This window comes from Protomyctophum bolini (assembly GCF_963924005.1).
Source record: "Protomyctophum bolini genome assembly, chromosome: 15".
NCBI classification, from domain to species: Eukaryota; Metazoa; Chordata; class Actinopteri; order Myctophiformes; family Myctophidae; genus Protomyctophum; species Protomyctophum bolini.
Genome location: NC_137876.1, coordinates 4,543,826 through 4,563,741, shown reverse-complemented (window position 1 = coordinate 4,563,741; position 19,916 = coordinate 4,543,826). Strand labels below are relative to the sequence as shown.

The 19,916-nt window shown below is 35.9% G+C and overlaps 1 protein-coding gene across 2 annotated transcripts in view; it reads left to right on the top strand.

Annotated features, from left to right (window-relative positions):
* c9orf72 (C9orf72-SMCR8 complex subunit) overlaps positions 1–19,916 on the top strand; it is a 195,498-nt gene continuing 175,582 nt past the window's right edge. The window contains exons 1-7 of one of the 2 annotated variants that reach the window (XM_080783658.1): positions 1–199; positions 2,133–2,413; positions 3,141–3,410; positions 4,529–4,579; positions 5,205–5,249; positions 6,646–6,710; positions 7,360–7,432. In XM_080783658.1, coding sequence (XP_080639784.1) covers positions 2,222–2,413; positions 3,141–3,410; positions 4,529–4,579; positions 5,205–5,249; positions 6,646–6,710; positions 7,360–7,432 — 696 coding nt within the window. In that variant the 5' untranslated portion in view covers positions 1–199; positions 2,133–2,221. Of the gene's footprint in view, positions 200–2,132; positions 2,414–3,140; positions 3,411–4,528; positions 4,580–5,153; positions 5,250–6,645; positions 6,711–7,359; positions 7,433–19,916 lie in introns of both variants that reach the window. The other variant, XM_080783657.1, reaches the window with a different exon arrangement.

Genomic DNA, 19,916 nt, shown 5'->3' with positions numbered 1-19,916 from the left:
TTGTTACAATGGGAGTCAACGCTAGTGTCGCCACTCTCTTAGATCTGGCTGGTCTTGTTTACAGTGAAGCTACACTGCTACAGTAAGCTAGCACAGCTATATAACGGTCAGTAACACAATCTGTCTCGCCTTTTTTGGATGCCAACCGCCATAAAACTCTATGAAGAAGAAGAAGAATCTGTCTCGCCAGTAAATACAAGTACGTTGCTTTATAATATATTCTTATCAAACGTGTGGCAGCATCAGAGATTAATAGCAGCGTTGTACGTGTGTTTAGTGTTGCTGCCTGATACACTGATGGCTATATATAGAAGTGTATTTGTTTACGTTTCTAAAATGTTATGATGAATTGAAAATGGTGGACCCTCTTGTAAACAACAAGTGTAGTGCTTTATGGTGTCGTCCACTCACAGTTAACAGTTTGTGCTTGAAATCTACTGTAATTCTGCAAACTGTTCATAAATACGTCAATCAATCAATCAATACAATGAATGATCCCATATGGTCTTATCATGCTGTTTTATTAGATCGAGATCGTAGATGTATTTATCGATTCTGACATTAGATTGAAAATGTCAGAATCGATACATACATCTACGAGAGTCTAAATGTTAGCCTAGGTCTAGCTCTACAAGCAGAACCCAATGGTACTGAAGTTTCTGACATTTTTAGGTATACCGGTTCGTTTCGGATTGGGCTGACCCAGGGGGTTCCGAGAGGGGCTAGCTCTGGTCCATAGCTCTAATGCGAAATGCAACGCATTGGAGCTATGCTATGGACCAGAGCTATAGTTCCTTATCATTATAGGACTTCTCCAATTCCAGCCCTAGAATATGGCTTCCTGTGATATGATATTTTCATTACAGCTCATCATGTGTTCCAGATATATGCAGCCATATGGAATACATGAAATGTATGTGATATCAAAACATCTCTTCCAGGGCTATTTCTGCACCATGTGATCCTAATGATTCATGTATTCCAGATATATGCAGCCATATGGAATACATGAAATGTATGTGATATCACAACCTCTCTTCAATAATTCAATATACCTCGTAGACGGATAAAATACATCATGTATTGTATTGTATCGATTCTGACATGATTGAAATGTCACGAGAGTCTAAATCTTAGGCTATACCTGTATATGGAATCAGATCAATGTTTCATTTTTGATTGATTTAATTCTTTATTAACAGCTTGCAAAAAGTACAGTGTTACGATTACACAATGGTGCTAAAAGGATAACACAAAAAGCCATAAGGGTTTTTTTTTCCTCCAGTGTACACAGGACGTGTATTCAATTCATTTAAAAAAACATAGTAAGACATCCTCAACACTAGTACAATGTAACAAGTTGTTTGGTAGCCGGTGATTTCTGGTGCTGACTCGAGTTTATAGACTTTATACAGGGACCAGTTACAAATTGCAGGCAGGTTCTATGTTATGGCAGTTTGGAAGTAGGATAAGGAGTCTTTGGTGTCTGTTGGGAGTTTCATAGTTACCAAACGACTCGCCCCTTTACCAACTCGCCCCGGGCGTACAGCCGGCGGAACGGCGAAGCCTGGTATTCCTAAAGTAGGTTAAACCTAACCTTAACCTCAGTAAAACTATGCCTAAACCTAACCCTATACCTAAACTTAACCTCAGTAAAACTATGCCTAAACCTAACCCTATACCTAAACTTAACCTCAGTAAAACTATGCCTAAACCTAACCCTATACCTAAACTTAACCTCAGTAAATCTATGCCTAAACCTAACCCTATACCTAAACTTAACCCCAGCAAAACTATGCCTAAACCTAACCCTATACCTAAACTTAACCCCAGTAAAACTATGCCTAACCCTAAACTTATTTCCAAACTTATTCTCAGCACCGTGCCGTAAAAACGAACGTTTTTTACTCATATCTTTGCTTCTGGGGGGGCATGGAACAACATATTTTCAGAAGGGGGTCGGCGGCCAATTACACAATTATATATTTTTGGGAGTCCTTGACATGTAAATGTTTGAGAACGACTGACACAGACTTGAAAACTGTCAGGATTTAGAAGGCATTTGTGGAATTGTCCTCGGGTCTAAAAAATGGGTTAAATGCAACAGTGAGTCTTCTGTATTGACGATCCAGGTTCTTCTAAGTGAGCGTCCGCCCGTCCGTCCGTCCAACGCTACCACCACCACCGACCTCCTCTGCCAACGCTCCTCTGACCCGACGCGATGTCCGCCGGCTGCCCGCCCCAGTCTCCCGCCGTGGCCAAGACCGAGGTGCCGGTGGAGGGAGAGTGCCCCCTCCTGGCCGCCACCTTCGCCTACTGGGACAACATCCTGGGCCCGCGCGTCCGCCACATCTGGGCGCCGAAGGGCGCCGCGGACGACCGGGCGCTCCCGCCCCCGCTGAGCGACGGCGAGGTAGATAGATAGAATACTTTATTAAACGCCAAATGGACTTAGACACAAAAAAGCCTTTGCTTTAAGTTGTTTTCCATTGTGGTCCACTTTGTAACATGAAACTATACACATACATACTGTACAGACAAAACAACCATGGAACATATAATAAATAATCCTTATATATATAATGCTGGGAGTGGGAGCTATATACATAGGACAAGAGGTACCCTGAGAGAATAGTCCTGAGCATGGGAGATGGGCTATCCAGGGTCGGAAGCTAACTATGACCAGTGAGTGTGTAGAATTTGGAGCCATGATTTCAGGTCTTTCCTAAATATTGCAATAGAATGTAGGGATTTCAGGGCTGGAGGGAGTGCATTCCACAGAGTAGTGGCTGCGTAGAAAAAAAGCATTTTTTCCCATCATGAGTGTCCTGAAACTGGGTCAAAACAGGTCACCTAGTAATTGTTTTATTTTATTTTATTTTATTATTTTATATATATATTTATATTTTTTATTTTTATTATTATTATTACTTCTTTGCATACTTCTATTATTCTATTATGTCTATGTATATTTGTATGTGCCTTTTGTTTCATATGGTGCAAGATACCGGGGTTGTGGCTCTTTCGGAGCGTGAACTCTGGCGGGAGGGGAAGGGGGAAAAGAAATGTTCGAAAAATGTTATGTAATATTTTCATGTGTGGAAAAAGTAATAAAAAAACTTTGATCAAAAAAAAAACAGGTCACCTTCCTGGCCAACCACACGCTCAACGGCGAGATCCTGCGCAGCGCCGAGTGCGGCGCGGTGGACGTCAAGTTCTTCGTGCTGGCGGAGAAGGGCGTCATCATCGTGTCGCTCATCTTCGACGGCGAGCTGAAGGGCGACAAGAACACGTGCGCGCTGTCCGTCATCCTGCCCCAGGCGGAGCTGGCCTTCTACCTGCCGCTGCACACGGTCTGCGTGGAGAGGCTCAAGCACGTCATCCGCAAGGGCCGCATCTGGATGCAGAAGGTATGTACCAGGGGGTTGGGGCACACCTTCACTTAACCCATTCTGACCTGAGATCAGATTCATACGAGGTTTCCACTGGACACACACTGGTCTGATTAACCCATTCTGACCTGAGATCAGATTCTAAAAATGTCAGTCGCTCTTCGATTTTTGCAAAAATAGCAGACCTATAAGCTCGTAGCGCGCCACTCGGTGGCGCGCTATGAGCTTGTAGATCTGCTATTTTTCAATAGCTAAAGCATAACATGATGCTAACACCAAAATGGGTTCCCGTTCAGAATGGGTTAATATCAGAATATCAGTTAATATCAGAATACTGATATAGTGTTGATTTCAGCCGTTACAATTCCAAACATGACCCGCTTTATTTATACTTAATGACTAGTATTAAAATGTTATTGTCTTTTTGTGTCCAGTGTATTTGTATTTAGTTCATAAAGTTATCATAACTAAAACTAAATGCATTTGAAAATCAATAATGTTATATACTGTTCAGGATTCAAAAAAATATACGCGTATATAGCAAAAATAGCTGATCTACAAGCTCAAAGAGCGTCGCAGTGCGACTCGTTTTGAGCTTGTAGATCAGCTATTCTTTCTACGACCGTAATATGCAATGTGGCCCTCTGGAGTGAGTGTAGAACTATAGTGGCCCTCTGGAGTGAGTGTAGAACTATAGTGGCCCTCTGGAGTGAGTGTAGAACTATAGTGGCCCTCTGGAGTGAGTGTAGAACTATAGTGGCCCTCTGGAGTGAGTGTAGAACTATAGTGGGCCTCTGGAGTGAGCTGGTAGTAAATGCACTATGCAGAAACCCAGGCCATAATGCATTGCATGCACAGGTACATTTGTGAAAGAAAAGAAAAGAAAAGAAAAAAAAAAAATGTTTTTTTTTTTTTTTTTTTTCGATTTTTGGAAAATGAGAATCGATTCTGAATCGGACAGCATTAGAATCGCGATTCTAACTCGAATCGATTTTTTTTGACAGGCCTACTAGTTACTGTGTTAATGTTTTGTGTCTGAACCGTCAGGGTTACAACATCATCTCGGTGCTGAGTTCAGAGATCATTCTCATCATGGAGGTTACTGTGTTAATGTGTTGTGTCTTCTGAACCGTCAGGGTTACAACATCATCTCGGTGCTGAGTTCAGAGATCATTCTCATCATGGAGGTTACTGTGTTAATGTTTTGTGTCTTCTGAACCGTCAGGGTTAAAACATCATCTCGGTGCTGAGTTCAGAGATCATTCCCAACATGGAGGTTACTGTGTTAATGTTTTGTTAGCCTGAGCTAACGTGTTAGGTTTCTGGTCTAGAGGGGCGGGTCGCGGCTGAGATTTGCGCACGCCCTGATTGGATCTCATCGATCTGTCCGTCACCCCCGGCCCCTCCTCTCCCCCCTAGTGCAGCGCTACGTCACATAATTTGGAGCGACGCCCACCCGGAAGGGTTGACTCCCACTTTTAGATCAGAGCGGCCAATACGTTCCTCCGGGCTTTCAATTTTTGCACCAACAAAAATGAAAGCCTGGTACTGAGGCTAATGTTTTGTGTCTTCTGAACCGTCAGGGTTACAACATCATCTCAGTGCTGAGTTCAGAGATCATTCCCAACATGGAGGTTACTGTGTTAATGTTTTGTGTCTTCTGAACCTACAGGGTTACAACATCATCTCGGTGCTGAGTTCAGAGATCATTCTCATCATGGAGGTTACTGTGTTAATGTTTTGTGTCTTCTGAACCTACAGGGTTACAACATCATCTCGGTGCTGAGCTCAGAGATCATTCCCATCATGGAGTTGTTGGTCTCTATGAAGACGCACAGTGTGCCAGAAGATATAGACGTAAGTAAAGTAAAGATGATTGGCCCGGGTAGTTATTTTCTTTTTTTATACAACTTTGTTTATTGTTTTTTTTTTTCACAGAAGCATTATTTAAATACTGAGTTTGAAAAATAATAAATGGTGGCATTAACATCTTAAATAAACCCCACAAGTATGACATAAAAGAGTACAGAACACATTGAATTTTCACCCCAATGAAAAAGGACAACAGAAAACAAGACAAACAAACCTTAAATACAAGATCAGTAAAAGTTGAAAAATAAAAGGCAGACAAAAACAGACAAAACAACAGTACACAACCGGCCCGGGTCGTTCTGACTGAGTGGCAGTGCACTTTGGAATTGCACATTTAACCCATTTTGGACTGAGGTCGATTTAAAAAAAAAGTTTTTTTTCTGAAAAACCTATGTTTCTATGTCAGTGGTGGTGCTCAACCTTTTTCATGTCAAGGGCCCCCAGAATTATCTCTATTGGGCCACGGACCCCCATCTCAAAATATGTAGTTCCCGGGACCCCCCAGAAGCCAATATGTTAGTTAAAAATGTTCGCTCTGAAATATATATTCAAAGATTTGCACCATATTTTCACGACTTTTCAAAAATAGCAGACCTACAAGCTCGTAGCGCGCTATGAGCTTGTAGAACTGCTATTTTTCAATAGCTCAAGTGTAACATATTGCTTAAAACAACAGAAGGGGTTCCCGCCCAGAATGGGTTAAAATAATGTAATGGTAATGCCCTTACTTGGTATGTCAACTAAACGTGGAACGGTGTCCAGTTAAAACAAGCCCAAATTGATTAAATAAATTAATTACCAGCTGCATTATTATTATCTGTGGGTCTGCTGCTGACGTTATGCCACTTTTTAGCTGCGCTCCGCTGTTATGCTCAAATTAGTGACCCTAACGAATTCTGAGGCAACATGGCTGGAGACGAGGCAGCCAATCAGAACTGCTCGACTAGCCATGCCGTGCAGACGATGGGATGTTATGGTTTGTTGCCTGTGGTGGCAACTGTCGTGACAGAAATAAGCTAAGCAGCCTCCAAAAACCAAACCAGGCAAGCAACTGTGAATGAATCCACGTTAGGCTGGAAATATGCAGGCTTGGCAACCAGTGTTGCCAACTGGTGACAGAGCAGGCTCAGCAGAAAATGATCTCCTGTCGATCTCCTGTCGGGACTTTCACAAGCTAATATTGACCAGCTTGCAGCTGGGAAAAAAAGGGGAAAAAAGCATCTGTGCCTCCACATACTTCAGTGTGAGACAGGGCTGAATGGGACTCATCATTTGTTGTTACAAGTCTTGTTCTTTCTTTAGTTTGTCTGCTATATGTCATGGGGGTGGCTACGTCTAAAAAAAACCATATATTTTTTGTTTTGCTGTTCCTGCTGAACAGATCAAAGACACGGTGCTAAATGACGATGACATCGGGGACAGCTGCCACGAGGACTTCCTTCATAAGTAAGTGTGCTCCTTCCACGCGTACAAAGCACGTGTCCCCCCCAACCCATGGGATCATGAGTAACGTGTCCCCACAACCCATGGGGCGACTGTGGCTCAAGAGGTAGAGCAGGTCGTCCAATGATCCATGGGTCGGCGGTTCCAATCCCGGCTCCTCCTGTCTGCATGTCGAAGTGTCCTTGGGCAAGACACTAACCCCAAATTGCTCCCGATGTGCTGGTTGGTATACCTTGCATGGCTTCCGCCGCAATCGGTGTATGAATGTGTGTGTGAACGGGTGAATGTAATGCACAATCTACAGTATGTAAAGCGCCTTGGATAAAGGCGCTATATAAATGCACCATTTACCATTTACCATGGGGTGATGAGTAATGTCTGCACCTCTCTGCCTCCCCTCAGACTTGACTTCTTCAACAAAAGCAGAGGGTTATTCCTGATATAACAAAGCCCTGCTACTGTTAGAATCCAATGATAAATGCCTGCAACAGCTGGCCTTGAACATTTTGGGGTAAACCTTTTCCAGACCCTCAGGCCTGTGAGTTAATATACTCATAATGTAATTTCTCCCAAGGGTAGACTTTTCCCTCAAACTCTGTGCCTCCCTTCCTCGTGCGTGCCTGCCGTGCTTAGCGTGTCTGTGCCGTTTCAGGGCTGTCAGCTCTCATCTCCAGACGTGCGGCAGTTCCATGGTGGTCGGCAGCAATCCAGACAAAGTGAACAAGGTGCTGAACATGTTTCTTGAGTTTGAGTTGAGTTTGAGTTTGAGTTTGAATCTTTATTTCGGTCATTTTTTACAAAACAGATAAACAAAATAGGTTTAAGCAATTTACATTGCTCAATTTACATTAGTTAGTCAACGCAGTGACTAGTTCTAACCGAAAAGGTATGGGCTGAAGCATGAAGCTTATTTTGCCCAACTTTTTATATAATACAAATAATAATAGTAATAATAATAATAGTCTGTGATCATTAATCACAGTAGCATAATTTATGAAAAAAACAAATGAAAAAAAGAGAAACAGAAAAGGAAAAAGAAATATAACAAAAGTAAACAAGATGTTGATTTACGTTTGTCCGTATTATAACATACTATACTATAATATGAATATAAACATAAATATAAACATAAATATAATTATAAATAGATTTCTACATATAACCATAATTATCTACGTGTCTATCTTCACGTTTTCGTCATAACTTTTCTTTTATAATATATTTTTTACCCCACGATTTTGTAACTCATTTTTCACCCCTGTGTCAATCATCTAATGTGATCCTGGGCTCTACACACCCTCCACCAACCTGGGGAGAGCAACGGACTTAACTCATGCTTCCTTCATGCTTGAGTGTCCAAGTTACTCCTTTACATCTGACAGGGGGGAGTCATAACTTTTCGAAGAAAAAAAACAAATGGCTGGTCAGCGTTGAGCAGTTTTCAAATTGTGAAATGTGTGAAAATGTGAAATGTGTGAAAATCGGAAAATCGAAAATCGAAAATCGAAAAATTGAAAATCGAAAAATAATTTGCCTCCCAAAATAATTTGCCAAAATAATTTGCCTGCCAAAATAATTTGTCAGCGTTGAGCAGTTTGCAAATTGTGAAATGTGTGAAAATGTGAAATGTGTGAAAATCGAAAATCGAAAAATCGAAAATCGAAAATCGAAAATCGAAAAATTGAAAATCGAAAAATAATTTGCCTCGCAAAATAATTTGCCTGCCAAAATAATTTGTCAGCGTTGAGCAGTTTGCAAATTGTGAAATGTGTGAAAATGTGAAATGTGTGAAAATCGAAAATCGGAAAATCGAAAATCGAAAATCGAAAATCGAAAATCGAAAATCGAAAATCGAAAATCGAAAATCGAAAATCGAAAATCGAAAAATTGAAAATCGAAAAATAATTTGCCTCCCAAAATAATTTGCCAAAATAATTTGCCTGCCAAAATAATTTGCCTCCCAAAATAATTTGCCTCCCAAAATAATTTGCCTCCCAAAATAATTTGCCTCCCAAAATAATTTGCCTGCCAAAATAATTTGCCTCCCAAAATAATTTGCCTCCCAAAATATTTTGCCAAAATAATTTGCCTCCCAAAATATTTTGCCAAAATAATTTGCCTCCCAAAATAATTTGCCTCCCAAAATAATTTGCCAAAATAATTTGCCTCCCAAAATAATTTGCCTCCCAAAATAATTTGCCTCCCAAAATAATTTGCCTCCCAAAATAATTTGCCTCCCAAAATAATTTGCCTCCCAAAATAATTTGCCTCCCAAAATAATTTGCCTCCCAAAATAATTTGCCAAAATAATTTGCCTCCCAAAATAATTTGCCAAAATAATTTGCCAAAATAATTTGCCTCCCAAAATAATTTGCCTCCCAAAATAAATTGCCAAAATAATTTGCCTCCCAAAATAATTTGCCTCCCAAAATAATTTGGCAAATAATGTTTTATGAGCTGTTTCTCAACAACCAAAGTGTCAAATAATGGTTAGAAGCTGTTTTTCAACAACCAAAAGTGTCAAATAATGTTTTAGGAGCTGTTTCTCAACAACCAAAAGTGTAAAATAATGTTTTAGGAGCTGTTTCTCAACAACCAAAGTGTCAAATAATGGTTAGAAGCTGTTTTTCAACAACCAAAAGTGTCAAATAATGTTTTAGGAGCTGTTTCTCAACAACCAAAGTGTCAAATAATGGTTAGAAGCTGTTTTTCAACAACCAAAAGTGTCAAATAATGTTTTAGGAGCTGTTTCTCAACAACCAAAAGTGTAAAATAATGTTTTAGGAGCTGTTTCTCAACAACCAAAGTGTCAAATAATGGTTAGAAGCTGTTTTTCAACAACCAAAAGTGTCAAATAATGTTTTAGGAGCTGTTTCTCAACAACCAAAAGTGTAAAATAATGTTTTAGGAGCTGTTTCTCAACAACCAAAAGTGTAAAATAATGTTTTAGGAGCTGTTTCTCAACAACCAAAGTGTCAAATAATGGTTAGAAGCTGTTTTTCAACAACCAAAAGTGTCAAATAATGTTTTAGGAGCTGTTTCTCAATAACCAAAAGTGTAAAATAATGTTTTAGGAGCTGTTTCTCAACAACCAAAGTGTCAAATAATGGTTAGAAGCTGTTTTTCAACAACCAAAAGTGTAAAATAATGTTTTAGGAGCTGTTTCTCAATAACCAAAAGTGTAAAATAATGTTTTAGGAGCTGTTTCTCAACAACCAAAGTGTCAAATAATGGTTAGAAGCTGTTTTTCAACAACCAAAAGTGTCAAATAATGTTTTAGGAGCTGTTTCTCAACAACCAAAAGTGTAAAATAATGTTTTAGGAGCTGTTTCTCAACAACCAAAGTGTAAAATAATGGTTAAAAGCTGTTCTTCAACAACCAAAAGTGTCAAATAATGTTTTAGGAGCTGTTTCTCAATAACCAAAAGTGTAAAATAATGTTTTAGGAGCTGTTTCTCAACAACCAAAGTGTCAAATAATGGTTAGAAGCTGTTTTTCAACAACCAAAAGTGTCAAATAATGTTTTAGGAGCTGTTTCTCAACAACCAAAAGTGTAAAATAATGTTTTATGAGCTGTTTCTCAACAACCAAAGTGTCAAATAATGGTTAGAAGCTGTTTTTCAACAACCAAAAGTGTCAAATAATGTTTTAGGAGCTGTTTCTCAATAACCAAAAGTGTAAAATAATGTTTTAGGAGCTGTTTCTCAACAACCAAAGTGTCAAATAATGGTTAGAAGCTGTTTTTCAACAACCAAAAGTGTCAAATTATGTTTTAGGAGCTGTTTCTCAACAACCAAAAGTGTAAAATAATGTTTTAGGAGCTGTTTCTCAACAACCAAAGTGTCAAATAATGGTTAGAAGCTGTTTTTCAACAACCAAAAGTGTCAAATAATGTTTTAGGAGCTGTTTCTCACTAACCAAAAGTGTAAAATAATGTTTTAGGAGCTGTTTCTCAACAACCAAAGTGTCAAATAATGGTTAGAAGCTGTTTTTCAACAACCAAAAGTGTCAAATAATGTTTTAGGAGCTGTTTCTCAATAACCAAAAGTGTAAAATAATGTTTTAGGAGCTGTTCCTCAACAACCAAAGTGTCAAATAATGGTTAGAAGCTGTTTTTCAACAACCAAAAGTGTCAAATAATGTTTTAGGAGCTGTTTCTCAATAACCAAAAGTGTAAAATGATGTTTTAGGAGCTGTTTCTCAACAACCAAAGTGTCAAATAATGGTTAGAAGCTGTTTTTCAACAACCAAAAGTGTCAAATAATGTTTTAGGAGCTGTTTCTCAATAACCAAAAGTGTAAAATAATGTTTTAGGAGCTGTTTCTCAACAACCAAAGTGTCAAATAATGGTTAGAAGCTGTTTTTCAACAACCAAAAGTGTCAAATAATGTTTTAGGAGCTGTTTCTCAACAACCAAAAGTGTAAAATAATGTTTTATGAGCTGTTTCTAAACAACCAAAGTGTCAAATAATGGTTAGAAGCTGTTTTTCAACAACCAAAAGTGTCAAATAATGTTTTAGGAGCTGTTTCTCAACAACCAAAAGTGTAAAATAATGTTTTAGGAGCTGTTTCTCAACAACCAAAGTGTCAAATAATGGTTAGAAGCTGTTTTTCAACAACCAAAAGTGTCAAATAATGTTTTAGGAGCTGTTTCTCAATAACCAAAAGTGTAAAATAATGTTTTAGGAGCTGTTTCTCAACAACCAAAGTGTCAAATAATGGTTAAAATAATTTGCCTCCCAAAATATTTTCCCAAAATAATTTGCCTCCCAAAATAATTTCCCTCCCAAAATAATTTGCCAAAATAATTTGCCAAAAATAATTTGCCTCCGAAAATAATTTGCCAAAATAATTTGCCTGCCAAAATAATTTGCCTCCCAAAATAATTTGCCAAAATAATTTGCCTCCCAAAATAATTTGCCTCCCAAAATAAATTGCCAAAATAATTTGCCTCCAAAAATAATTTGCCTCCCAAAATAAATTGCCAAAATAATTTGCCTCCCAAAATAATTTGCCTCTCAAAATAATTTGCCTCCCAAAATAATTTGCCAAAATAATTTGCCTCCCAAAATAATTTGCCTCCCAAAATAATTTGCCTCCCAAAATAATTTGGCAAATAATGTTTTAGGAGCTGTTTCTCAACAACCAAAGTGTCAAATAATGGTTAGAAGCTGTTTTTCAACAACCAAAAGTGTCAAATAATGTTTTAGAAGCTGTTTCTCAACAACCAAAAGTGTAAAATAATGTTTTATGAGCTGTTTCTCAACAACCAAAGTGTCAAATAATGGTTAGAAGCTGTTTTTCAACAACCAAAAGTGTCAAATAATGTTTTAGGAGCTGTTTCTCAATAACCAAAAGTGTAAAATAATGTTTTAGGAGCTGTTTCTCAACAACCAAAGTGTCAAATAATGGTTAGAAGCTGTTTTTCAACAACCAAAAGTGTCAAATAATGTTTTAGGAGCTGTTTCTCAACAACCAAAAGTGTAAAATAATGTTTTAGGAGCTGTTTCTCAACAACCAAAGTGTCAAATAATGGTTAGAAGCTGTTTTTCAACAACCAAAAGTGTCAAATAATGTTTTAGGAGCTGTTTCTCAATAACCAAAAGTGTAAAATAATGTTTTAGGAGCTGTTTCTCAACAACCAAAGTGTCAAATAATGGTTAGAAGCTGTTTTTCAACAACCAAAAGTGTCAAATAATGTTTTAGAAGCTGTTTCTCAACAACCAAAAGTGTAAAATAATGTTTTATGAGCTGTTTCTCAACAACCAAAGTGTCAAATAATGGTTAGAAGCTGTTTTTCAACAACCAAAAGTGTCAAATAATGTTTTAGGAGCTGTTTCTCAATAACCAAAAGTGTAAAATAATGTTTTAGGAGCTGTTTCTCAACAACCAAAGTGTCAAATAATGGTTAGAAGCTGTTTTTCAACAACCAAAAGTGTCAAATAATGTTTTAGGAGCTGTTTCTCAACAACCAAAAGTGTAAAATAATGTTTTAGGAGCTGTTTCTCAACAACCAAAGTGTCAAATAATGGTTAGAAGCTGTTTTTCAACAACCAAAAGTGTCAAATAATGTTTTAGGAGCTGTTTCTCAATAACCAAAAGTGTAAAATAATGTTTTAGGAGCTGTTTCTCAACAACCAAAGTGTCAAATAATGGTTAGAAGCTGTTTTTCAACAACCAAAAGTGTCAAATAATGTTTTAGGAGCTGTTTCTCAACAACCAAAGTGTCAAATAATGGTTAGAAGCTGTTTTTCAACAACCAAAAGTGTCAAATAATGTTTTAGGAGCTGTTTCTCAATAACCAAAAGTGTAAAATAATGTTTTAGGAGCTGTTTCTCAACAACCAAAGTGTCAAATAATGGTTAGAAGCTGTTTTTCAACAACCAAAAGTGTCAAATAATGTTTTAGGAGCTGTTTCTCAATAACCAAAAGTGTAAAATAATGTTTTAGGAGCTGTTTCTCAACAACCAAAGTGTCAAATAATGGTTAGAAGCTGTTTTTCAACAACCAAAAGTGTCAAATGATGTTTTAGGAGCTGTTTCTCAATAACCAAAAGTGTAAAATAATGTTTTAGGAGCTGTTTCTCAACAACCAAAGTGTCAAATAATGGTTAGAAGCTGTTTTTCAACAACCAAAAATGTCAAATAATGTTTTAGGAGCTGTTTCTCAACAACCAAAAGTGTAAAATAATGTTTTAGGAGCTGTTTCTCAACAACCAAAGTGTCAAATAATGGTTAGAAGCTGTTTTTCAACAACCAAAAGTGTCAAATAATGTTTTAGGAGCTGTTTCTCAATAACCAAAAGTGTAAAATAATGTTTTAGGAGCTGTTTCTCAACAACCAAAGTGTCAAATAATGGTTAGAAGCTGTTTTTCAACAACCAAAAGTGTCAAATAATGTTTTAGGAGCTGTTTCTCAATAACCAAAAGTGTAAAATAATGTTTTAGGAGCTGTTTCTCAATAACCAAAAGTGTAAAATAATGTTTTAGGAGCTGTTTCTCAACAACCAAAGTGTCAAATAATGGTTATAAGCTGTTTTTCAACAACCAAAAGTGTCAAATAATGTTTTAGGAGCTGTTTCTCAACAACCAAAAGTGTAAAATAATGTTTTATGAGCTGTTTCTCAACAACCAAAGTGTCAAATAATGGTTAGAAGCTGTTTTTCAACAACCAAAAGTGTCAAATATTGTTTTAGGAGCTGTTTCTCAACAACCAAAAGTGTAAAATAATGTTTTATGAGCTGTTTCTCAACAACCAAAGTGTCAAATAATGGTTAGAAGCTGTTTTTCAACAACCAAAAGTGTCAAATAATGGTTAAAATAATTTGCCTCCCAAAATATTTTGCCAAAATAATTTGCCTCCCAAAATAATTTGCCTCCCAAAATAATTTCCCTCCCAAAATAATTTCCCTCCCAAAATAATTTGCCAAAATAATTTGCCAAAAATAATTTGCCTCCCAAAATAATTTGCCAAAATAATTTGCCTGCCAAAATAATTTGCCTCCCAAAATAATTTGCCAAAATAATTTGCCTCCCAAAATAATTTGCCGAAAAAATTAGCCTCCCAAAATAATTTGCCAAAATAATTTGCCTCCCAAAATAATTTGCCAAAATAATTTGCCTCCCAAAATAATTTGCCTCCCAAAATAATTTGCCAAAATAATTTGCCTCCCAAAATAATTTGCCTCCCAAAATATTTTGCCAAAATAATTTGCCTCCCAAAATAATTTGCCTCCCAAAATAATTTGCCTCCCAAAATAATTTGCCTCCCAAAATAATTTGCCAAAATAATTTGCCTCCCAAAATATTTTGCCAAAATAATTTGCCTCCGAAAATAATTTGCCTCCGAAAATAATTTGCCTCCCAAAATAATTTGCCTCCCAAAATAATTTGCCTGCCAAAATAATTTGCCTCCCAAAATAATTTGCCTCCCAAAATAATTTGCCTCCCAAAATATTTTGCCAAAATAATTTGCCTCCCAAAATATTTTGCCAAAATAATTTGCCTCCCAAAATAATTTGCCAAAATAATTTGCCTCCCAAAATAATTTGCCAAAATAATTTGCCAAAATAATTTGCCTCCCAAAATAATTTGCCTCCCAAAATAATTTGCCTCCCAAAATAATTTGCCAAAATAATTTGCCTCCCAAAATAATTTGCCTCCCAAAATAATTTGCCTCCCAAAATAAATTGCCAAAATAATTTGCCTCCCAAAATAATTTGCCTCCCAAAATAAATTGCCAAAATAATTTGCCTCCCAAAATAATTTGCCTCTCAAAATAATTTGCCTCCCAAAATAATTTGCCAAAATAATTTGCCTCCCAAAATAATTTGCCTCCCAAAATAATTTGCCTCCCAAAATAATTTGGCAAATAATGTTTTAGGAGCTGTTTCTCAACAACCAAAGTGTCAAATAATGGTTAGAAGCTGTTTTTCAACAACCAAAAGTGTCAAATAATGTTTTAGAAGCTGTTTCTCAACAACCAAAAGTGTAAAATAATGTTTTATGAGCTGTTTCTCAACAACCAAAGTGTCAAATAATGGTTAGAAGCTGTTTTTCAACAACCAAAAGTGTCAAATAATGTTTTAGGAGCTGTTTCTCAATAACCAAAAGTGTAAAATAATGTTTTAGGAGCTGTTTCTCAACAACCAAAGTGTCAAATAATGGTTAGAAGCTGTTTTTCAACAACCAAAATAATTTGCCTCCCAAAATAATTTGCCTCCCAAAATAAATTGCCAAAATAATTTGCCTCCCAAAATAATTTGCCTCCCAAAATAAATTGCCAAAATAATTTGCCTCCCAAAATAATTTGCCTCTCAAAATAATTTGCCTCCCAAAATAATTTGCCAAAATAATTTGCCTCCCAAAATAATTTGCCTCCCAAAATAATTTGCCTCCCAAAATATTTTGCCAAAATAATTTGCCTCCCAAAATATTTTGCCAAAATAATTTGCCTCCCAAAATAATTTGCCAAAATAAATTTGCCTCCCAAAATAATTTGCCAAAATAAATTTGCCTCCCAAAATAATTTGCCTCCCAAAATAATTTGCCTCCCAAAATAATTTGCCTGCCAAAATAATTTGCCTCCCAAAATAATTTGCCTGCCAAAATAATTTGCCTCCCAAAATAATTTGCCTCCCAAAATAATTTGCCTCCCAAAATAAATTGCCAAAATAATTTGCCTCCCAAAATAATTTGCCTCCCAAAATAAATTGCCAAAATAATTTGCCTCCCAAAATAATTTGCCTCTCAAAATAATTTGCCTCTCAAAATAATTTGCCTCCCAAAATAATTTGCCAAAATAATTTGCCTCCCAAAATAATTTGCCTCCCAAAATAATTTGCCTCCCAAAATAATTTGGCAAATAATGTTTTAGGAGCTGTTTCTCAACAACCAAAGTGTCAAATAATGGTTAGAAGCTGTTTTTCAACAACCAAAAGTGTCAAATAATGTTTTAGAAGCTGTTTCTCAACAACCAAAAGTGTAAAATAATGTTTTATGAGCTGTTTCTCAACAACCAAAGTGTCAAATAATGGTTAGAAGCTGTTTTTCAACAACCAAAAGTGTCAAATAATGTTTTAGGAGCTGTTTCTCAATAACCAAAAGTGTAAAATAATGTTTTAGGAGCTGTTTCTCAACAACCAAAGTGTCAAATAATGGTTAGAAGCTGTTTTTCAACAACCAAAAGTGTCAAATAATGTTTTAGGAGCTGTTTCTCAACAACCAAAAGTGTAAAATAATGTTTTAGGAGCTGTTTCTCAACAACCAAAGTGTCAAATAATGGTTAGAAGCTGTTTTTCAACAACCAAAAGTGTCAAATAATGTTTTAGGAGCTGTTTCTCAATAACCAAAAGTGTAAAATAATGTTTTAGGAGCTGTTTCTCAACAACCAAAGTGTCAAATAATGGTTAGAAGCTGTTTTTCAACAACCAAAAGTGTCAAATAATGTTTTAGGAGCTGTTTCTCAACAACCAAAGTGTCAAATAATGGTTAGAAGCTGTTTTTCAACAACCAAAAGTGTCAAATAATGTTTTAGGAGCTGTTTCTCAACAACCAAAAGTGTAAAATAATGTTTTAGGAGCTGTTTCTCAACAACCAAAGTGTCAAATAATGGTTAGAAGCTGTTTTTCAACAACCAAAAGTGTCAAATAATGTTTTAGGAGCTGTTTCTCAACAACCAAAAGTGTAAAATAATGTTTTAGGAGCTGTTTCTCAACAACCAAAGTGTCAAATAATGGTTAGAAGCTGTTTTTCAACAACCAAAAGTGTCAAATAATGTTTTAGGAGCTGTTTCTCAACAACCAAAAGTGTAAAATAATGTTTTAGGAGCTGTTTCTCAACAACCAAAAGTGTAAAATAATGTTTTAGGAGCTGTTTCTCAACAACCAAAGTGTCAAATAATGGTTAGAAGCTGTTTTTCAACAACCAAAAGTGTCAAATAATGTTTTAGGAGCTGTTTCTCAGTAACCAAAAGTGTAAAATAATGTTTTAGGAGCTGTTTCTCAACAACCAAAAGTGTAAAATAATGTTTTAGGAGCTGTTTCTCAACAACCAAAAGTGTAAAATAATGTTTTAGGAGCTGTTTCTCAACAACCAAAGTGTCAAATAATGGTTAGAAGCTGTTTTTCAACAACCAAAAGTGTCAAATAATGTTTTAGGAGCTGTTTCTCAACAACCAAAGTGTCAAATAATGGTTAGAAGCTGTTTTTCAACAACCAAAAGTGTCAAATAATGTTTTAGGAGCTGTTTCTCAACAACCAAAAGTGTAAAATAATGTTTTAGGAGCTGTTTCTCAACAACCAAAGTGTCAAATAATGGTTAGAAGCTGTTTTTCAACAACCAAAAGTGTCAAATAATGTTTTAGGAGCTGTTTCTCAACAACCAAAAGTGTAAAATAATGTTTTAGGAGCTGTTTCTCAACAACCAAAGTGTCAAATAATGGTTAGAAGCTGTTTTTCAACAACCAAAAGTGTCAAATAATGTTTTAGGAGCTGTTTCTCAACAACCAAAAGTGTAAAATAATGTTTTAGGAGCTGTTTCTCAACAACCAAAAGTGTAAAATAATGTTTTAGGAGCTGTTTCTCAACAACCAAAGTGTCAAATAATGGTTAGAAGCTGTTTTTCAACAACCAAAAGTGTCAAATAATGTTTTAGGAGCTGTTTCTCAGTAACCAAAAGTGTAAAATAATGTTTTAGGAGCTGTTTCTAAACAACCAAAGTGTCAAATAATGGTTAGAAGCTGTTTTTCAACAACCAAAAGTGTCAAATAACGTTTTAGGAGCTGTTTCTCAACAACCAAAAGTGTAAAATAATGTTTTAGGAGCTGTTTCTCAACAACCAAAGTGTCAAATAATGGTTAGAAGCTGTTTTTCAACAACCAAAAGTGTCAAATAATGTTTTAGGAGCTGTTTCTCAATAACCAAAAGTGTAAAATAATGTTTTAGGAGCTGTTTCTCAACAACCAAAGTGTCAAATAATGGTTAGAAGCTGTTTTTCAACAACCAAAAGTGTCAAATAATGTTTTAGGAGCTGTTTCTCAACAACCAAAAGTGTAAAATAATGTTTTAGGAGCTGTTTCTCAACAACCAAAGTGTCAAATAATGGTTAGAAGCTGTTTTTCAACAACCAAAAGTGTCAAATAATGTTTTAGGAGCTGTTTCTCACTAACCAAAAGTGTAAAATAATGTTTTAGGAGCTGTTTCTCAACAACCAAAGTGTCAAATAATGGTTAGAAGCTGTTTTTCAACAACCAAAAGTGTCAAATAATGTTTTAGGAGCTGTTTCTCAATAACCAAAAGTGTAAAATAATGTTTTAGGAGCTGTTCCTCAACAACCAAAGTGTCAAATAATGGTTAGAAGCTGTTTTTCAACAACCAAAAGTGTCAAATAATGTTTTAGGAGCTGTTTCTCAATAACCAAAAGTGTAAAATGATGTTTTAGGAGCTGTTTCTCAACAACCAAAGTGTCAAATAATGGTTAGAAGCTGTTTTTCAACAACCAAAAGTGTCAAATAATGTTTTAGGAGCTGTTTCTCAATAACCAAAAGTGTAAAATAATGTTTTAGGAGCTGTTTCTCAACAACCAAAGTGTCAAATAATGGTTAGAAGCTGTTTTTCAACAACCAAAAGTGTCAAATAATGTTTTAGGAGCTGTTTCTCAACAACCAAAAGTGTAAAATAATGTTTTATGAGCTGTTTCTAAACAACCAAAGTGTCAAATAATGGTTAGAAGCTGTTTTTCAACAACCAAAAGTGTCAAATAATGTTTTAGGAGCTGTTTCTCAACAACCAAAAGTGTAAAATAATGTTTTAGGAGCTGTTTCTCAACAACCAAAGTGTCAAATAATGGTTAGAAGCTGTTTTTCAACAACCAAAAGTGTCAAATAATGTTTTAGGAGCTGTTTCTCAATAACCAAAAGTGTAAAATAATGTTTTAGGAGCTGTTTCTCAACAACCAAAGTGTCAAATAATGGTTAAAATAATTTGCCTCCCAAAATATTTTCCCAAAATAATTTGCCTCCCAAAATAATTTCCCTCCCAAAATAATTTGCCAAAATAATTTGCCAAAAATAATTTGCCTCCGAAAATAATTTGCCAAAATAATTTGCCTGCCAAAATAATTTGCCTCCCAAAATAATTTGCCAAAATAATTTGCCTCCCAAAATAATTTGCCTCCCAAAATAAATTGCCAAAATAATTTGCCTCCAAAAATAATTTGCCTCCCAAAATAAATTGCCAAAATAATTTGCCTCCCAAAATAATTTGCCTCTCAAAATAATTTGCCTCCCAAAATAATTTGCCAAAATAATTTGCCTCCCAAAATAATTTGCCTCCCAAAATAATTTGCCTCCCAAAATAATTTGGCAAATAATGTTTTAGGAGCTGTTTCTCAACAACCAAAGTGTCAAATAATGGTTAGAAGCTGTTTTTCAACAACCAAAAGTGTCAAATAATGTTTTAGAAGCTGTTTCTCAACAACCAAAAGTGTAAAATAATGTTTTATGAGCTGTTTCTCAACAACCAAAGTGTCAAATAATGGTTAGAAGCTGTTTTTCAACAACCAAAAGTGTCAAATAATGTTTTAGGAGCTGTTTCTCAATAACCAAAAGTGTAAAATAATGTTTTAGGAGCTGTTTCTCAACAACCAAAGTGTCAAATAATGGTTAGAAGCTGTTTTTCAACAACCAAAAGTGTCAAATAATGTTTTAGGAG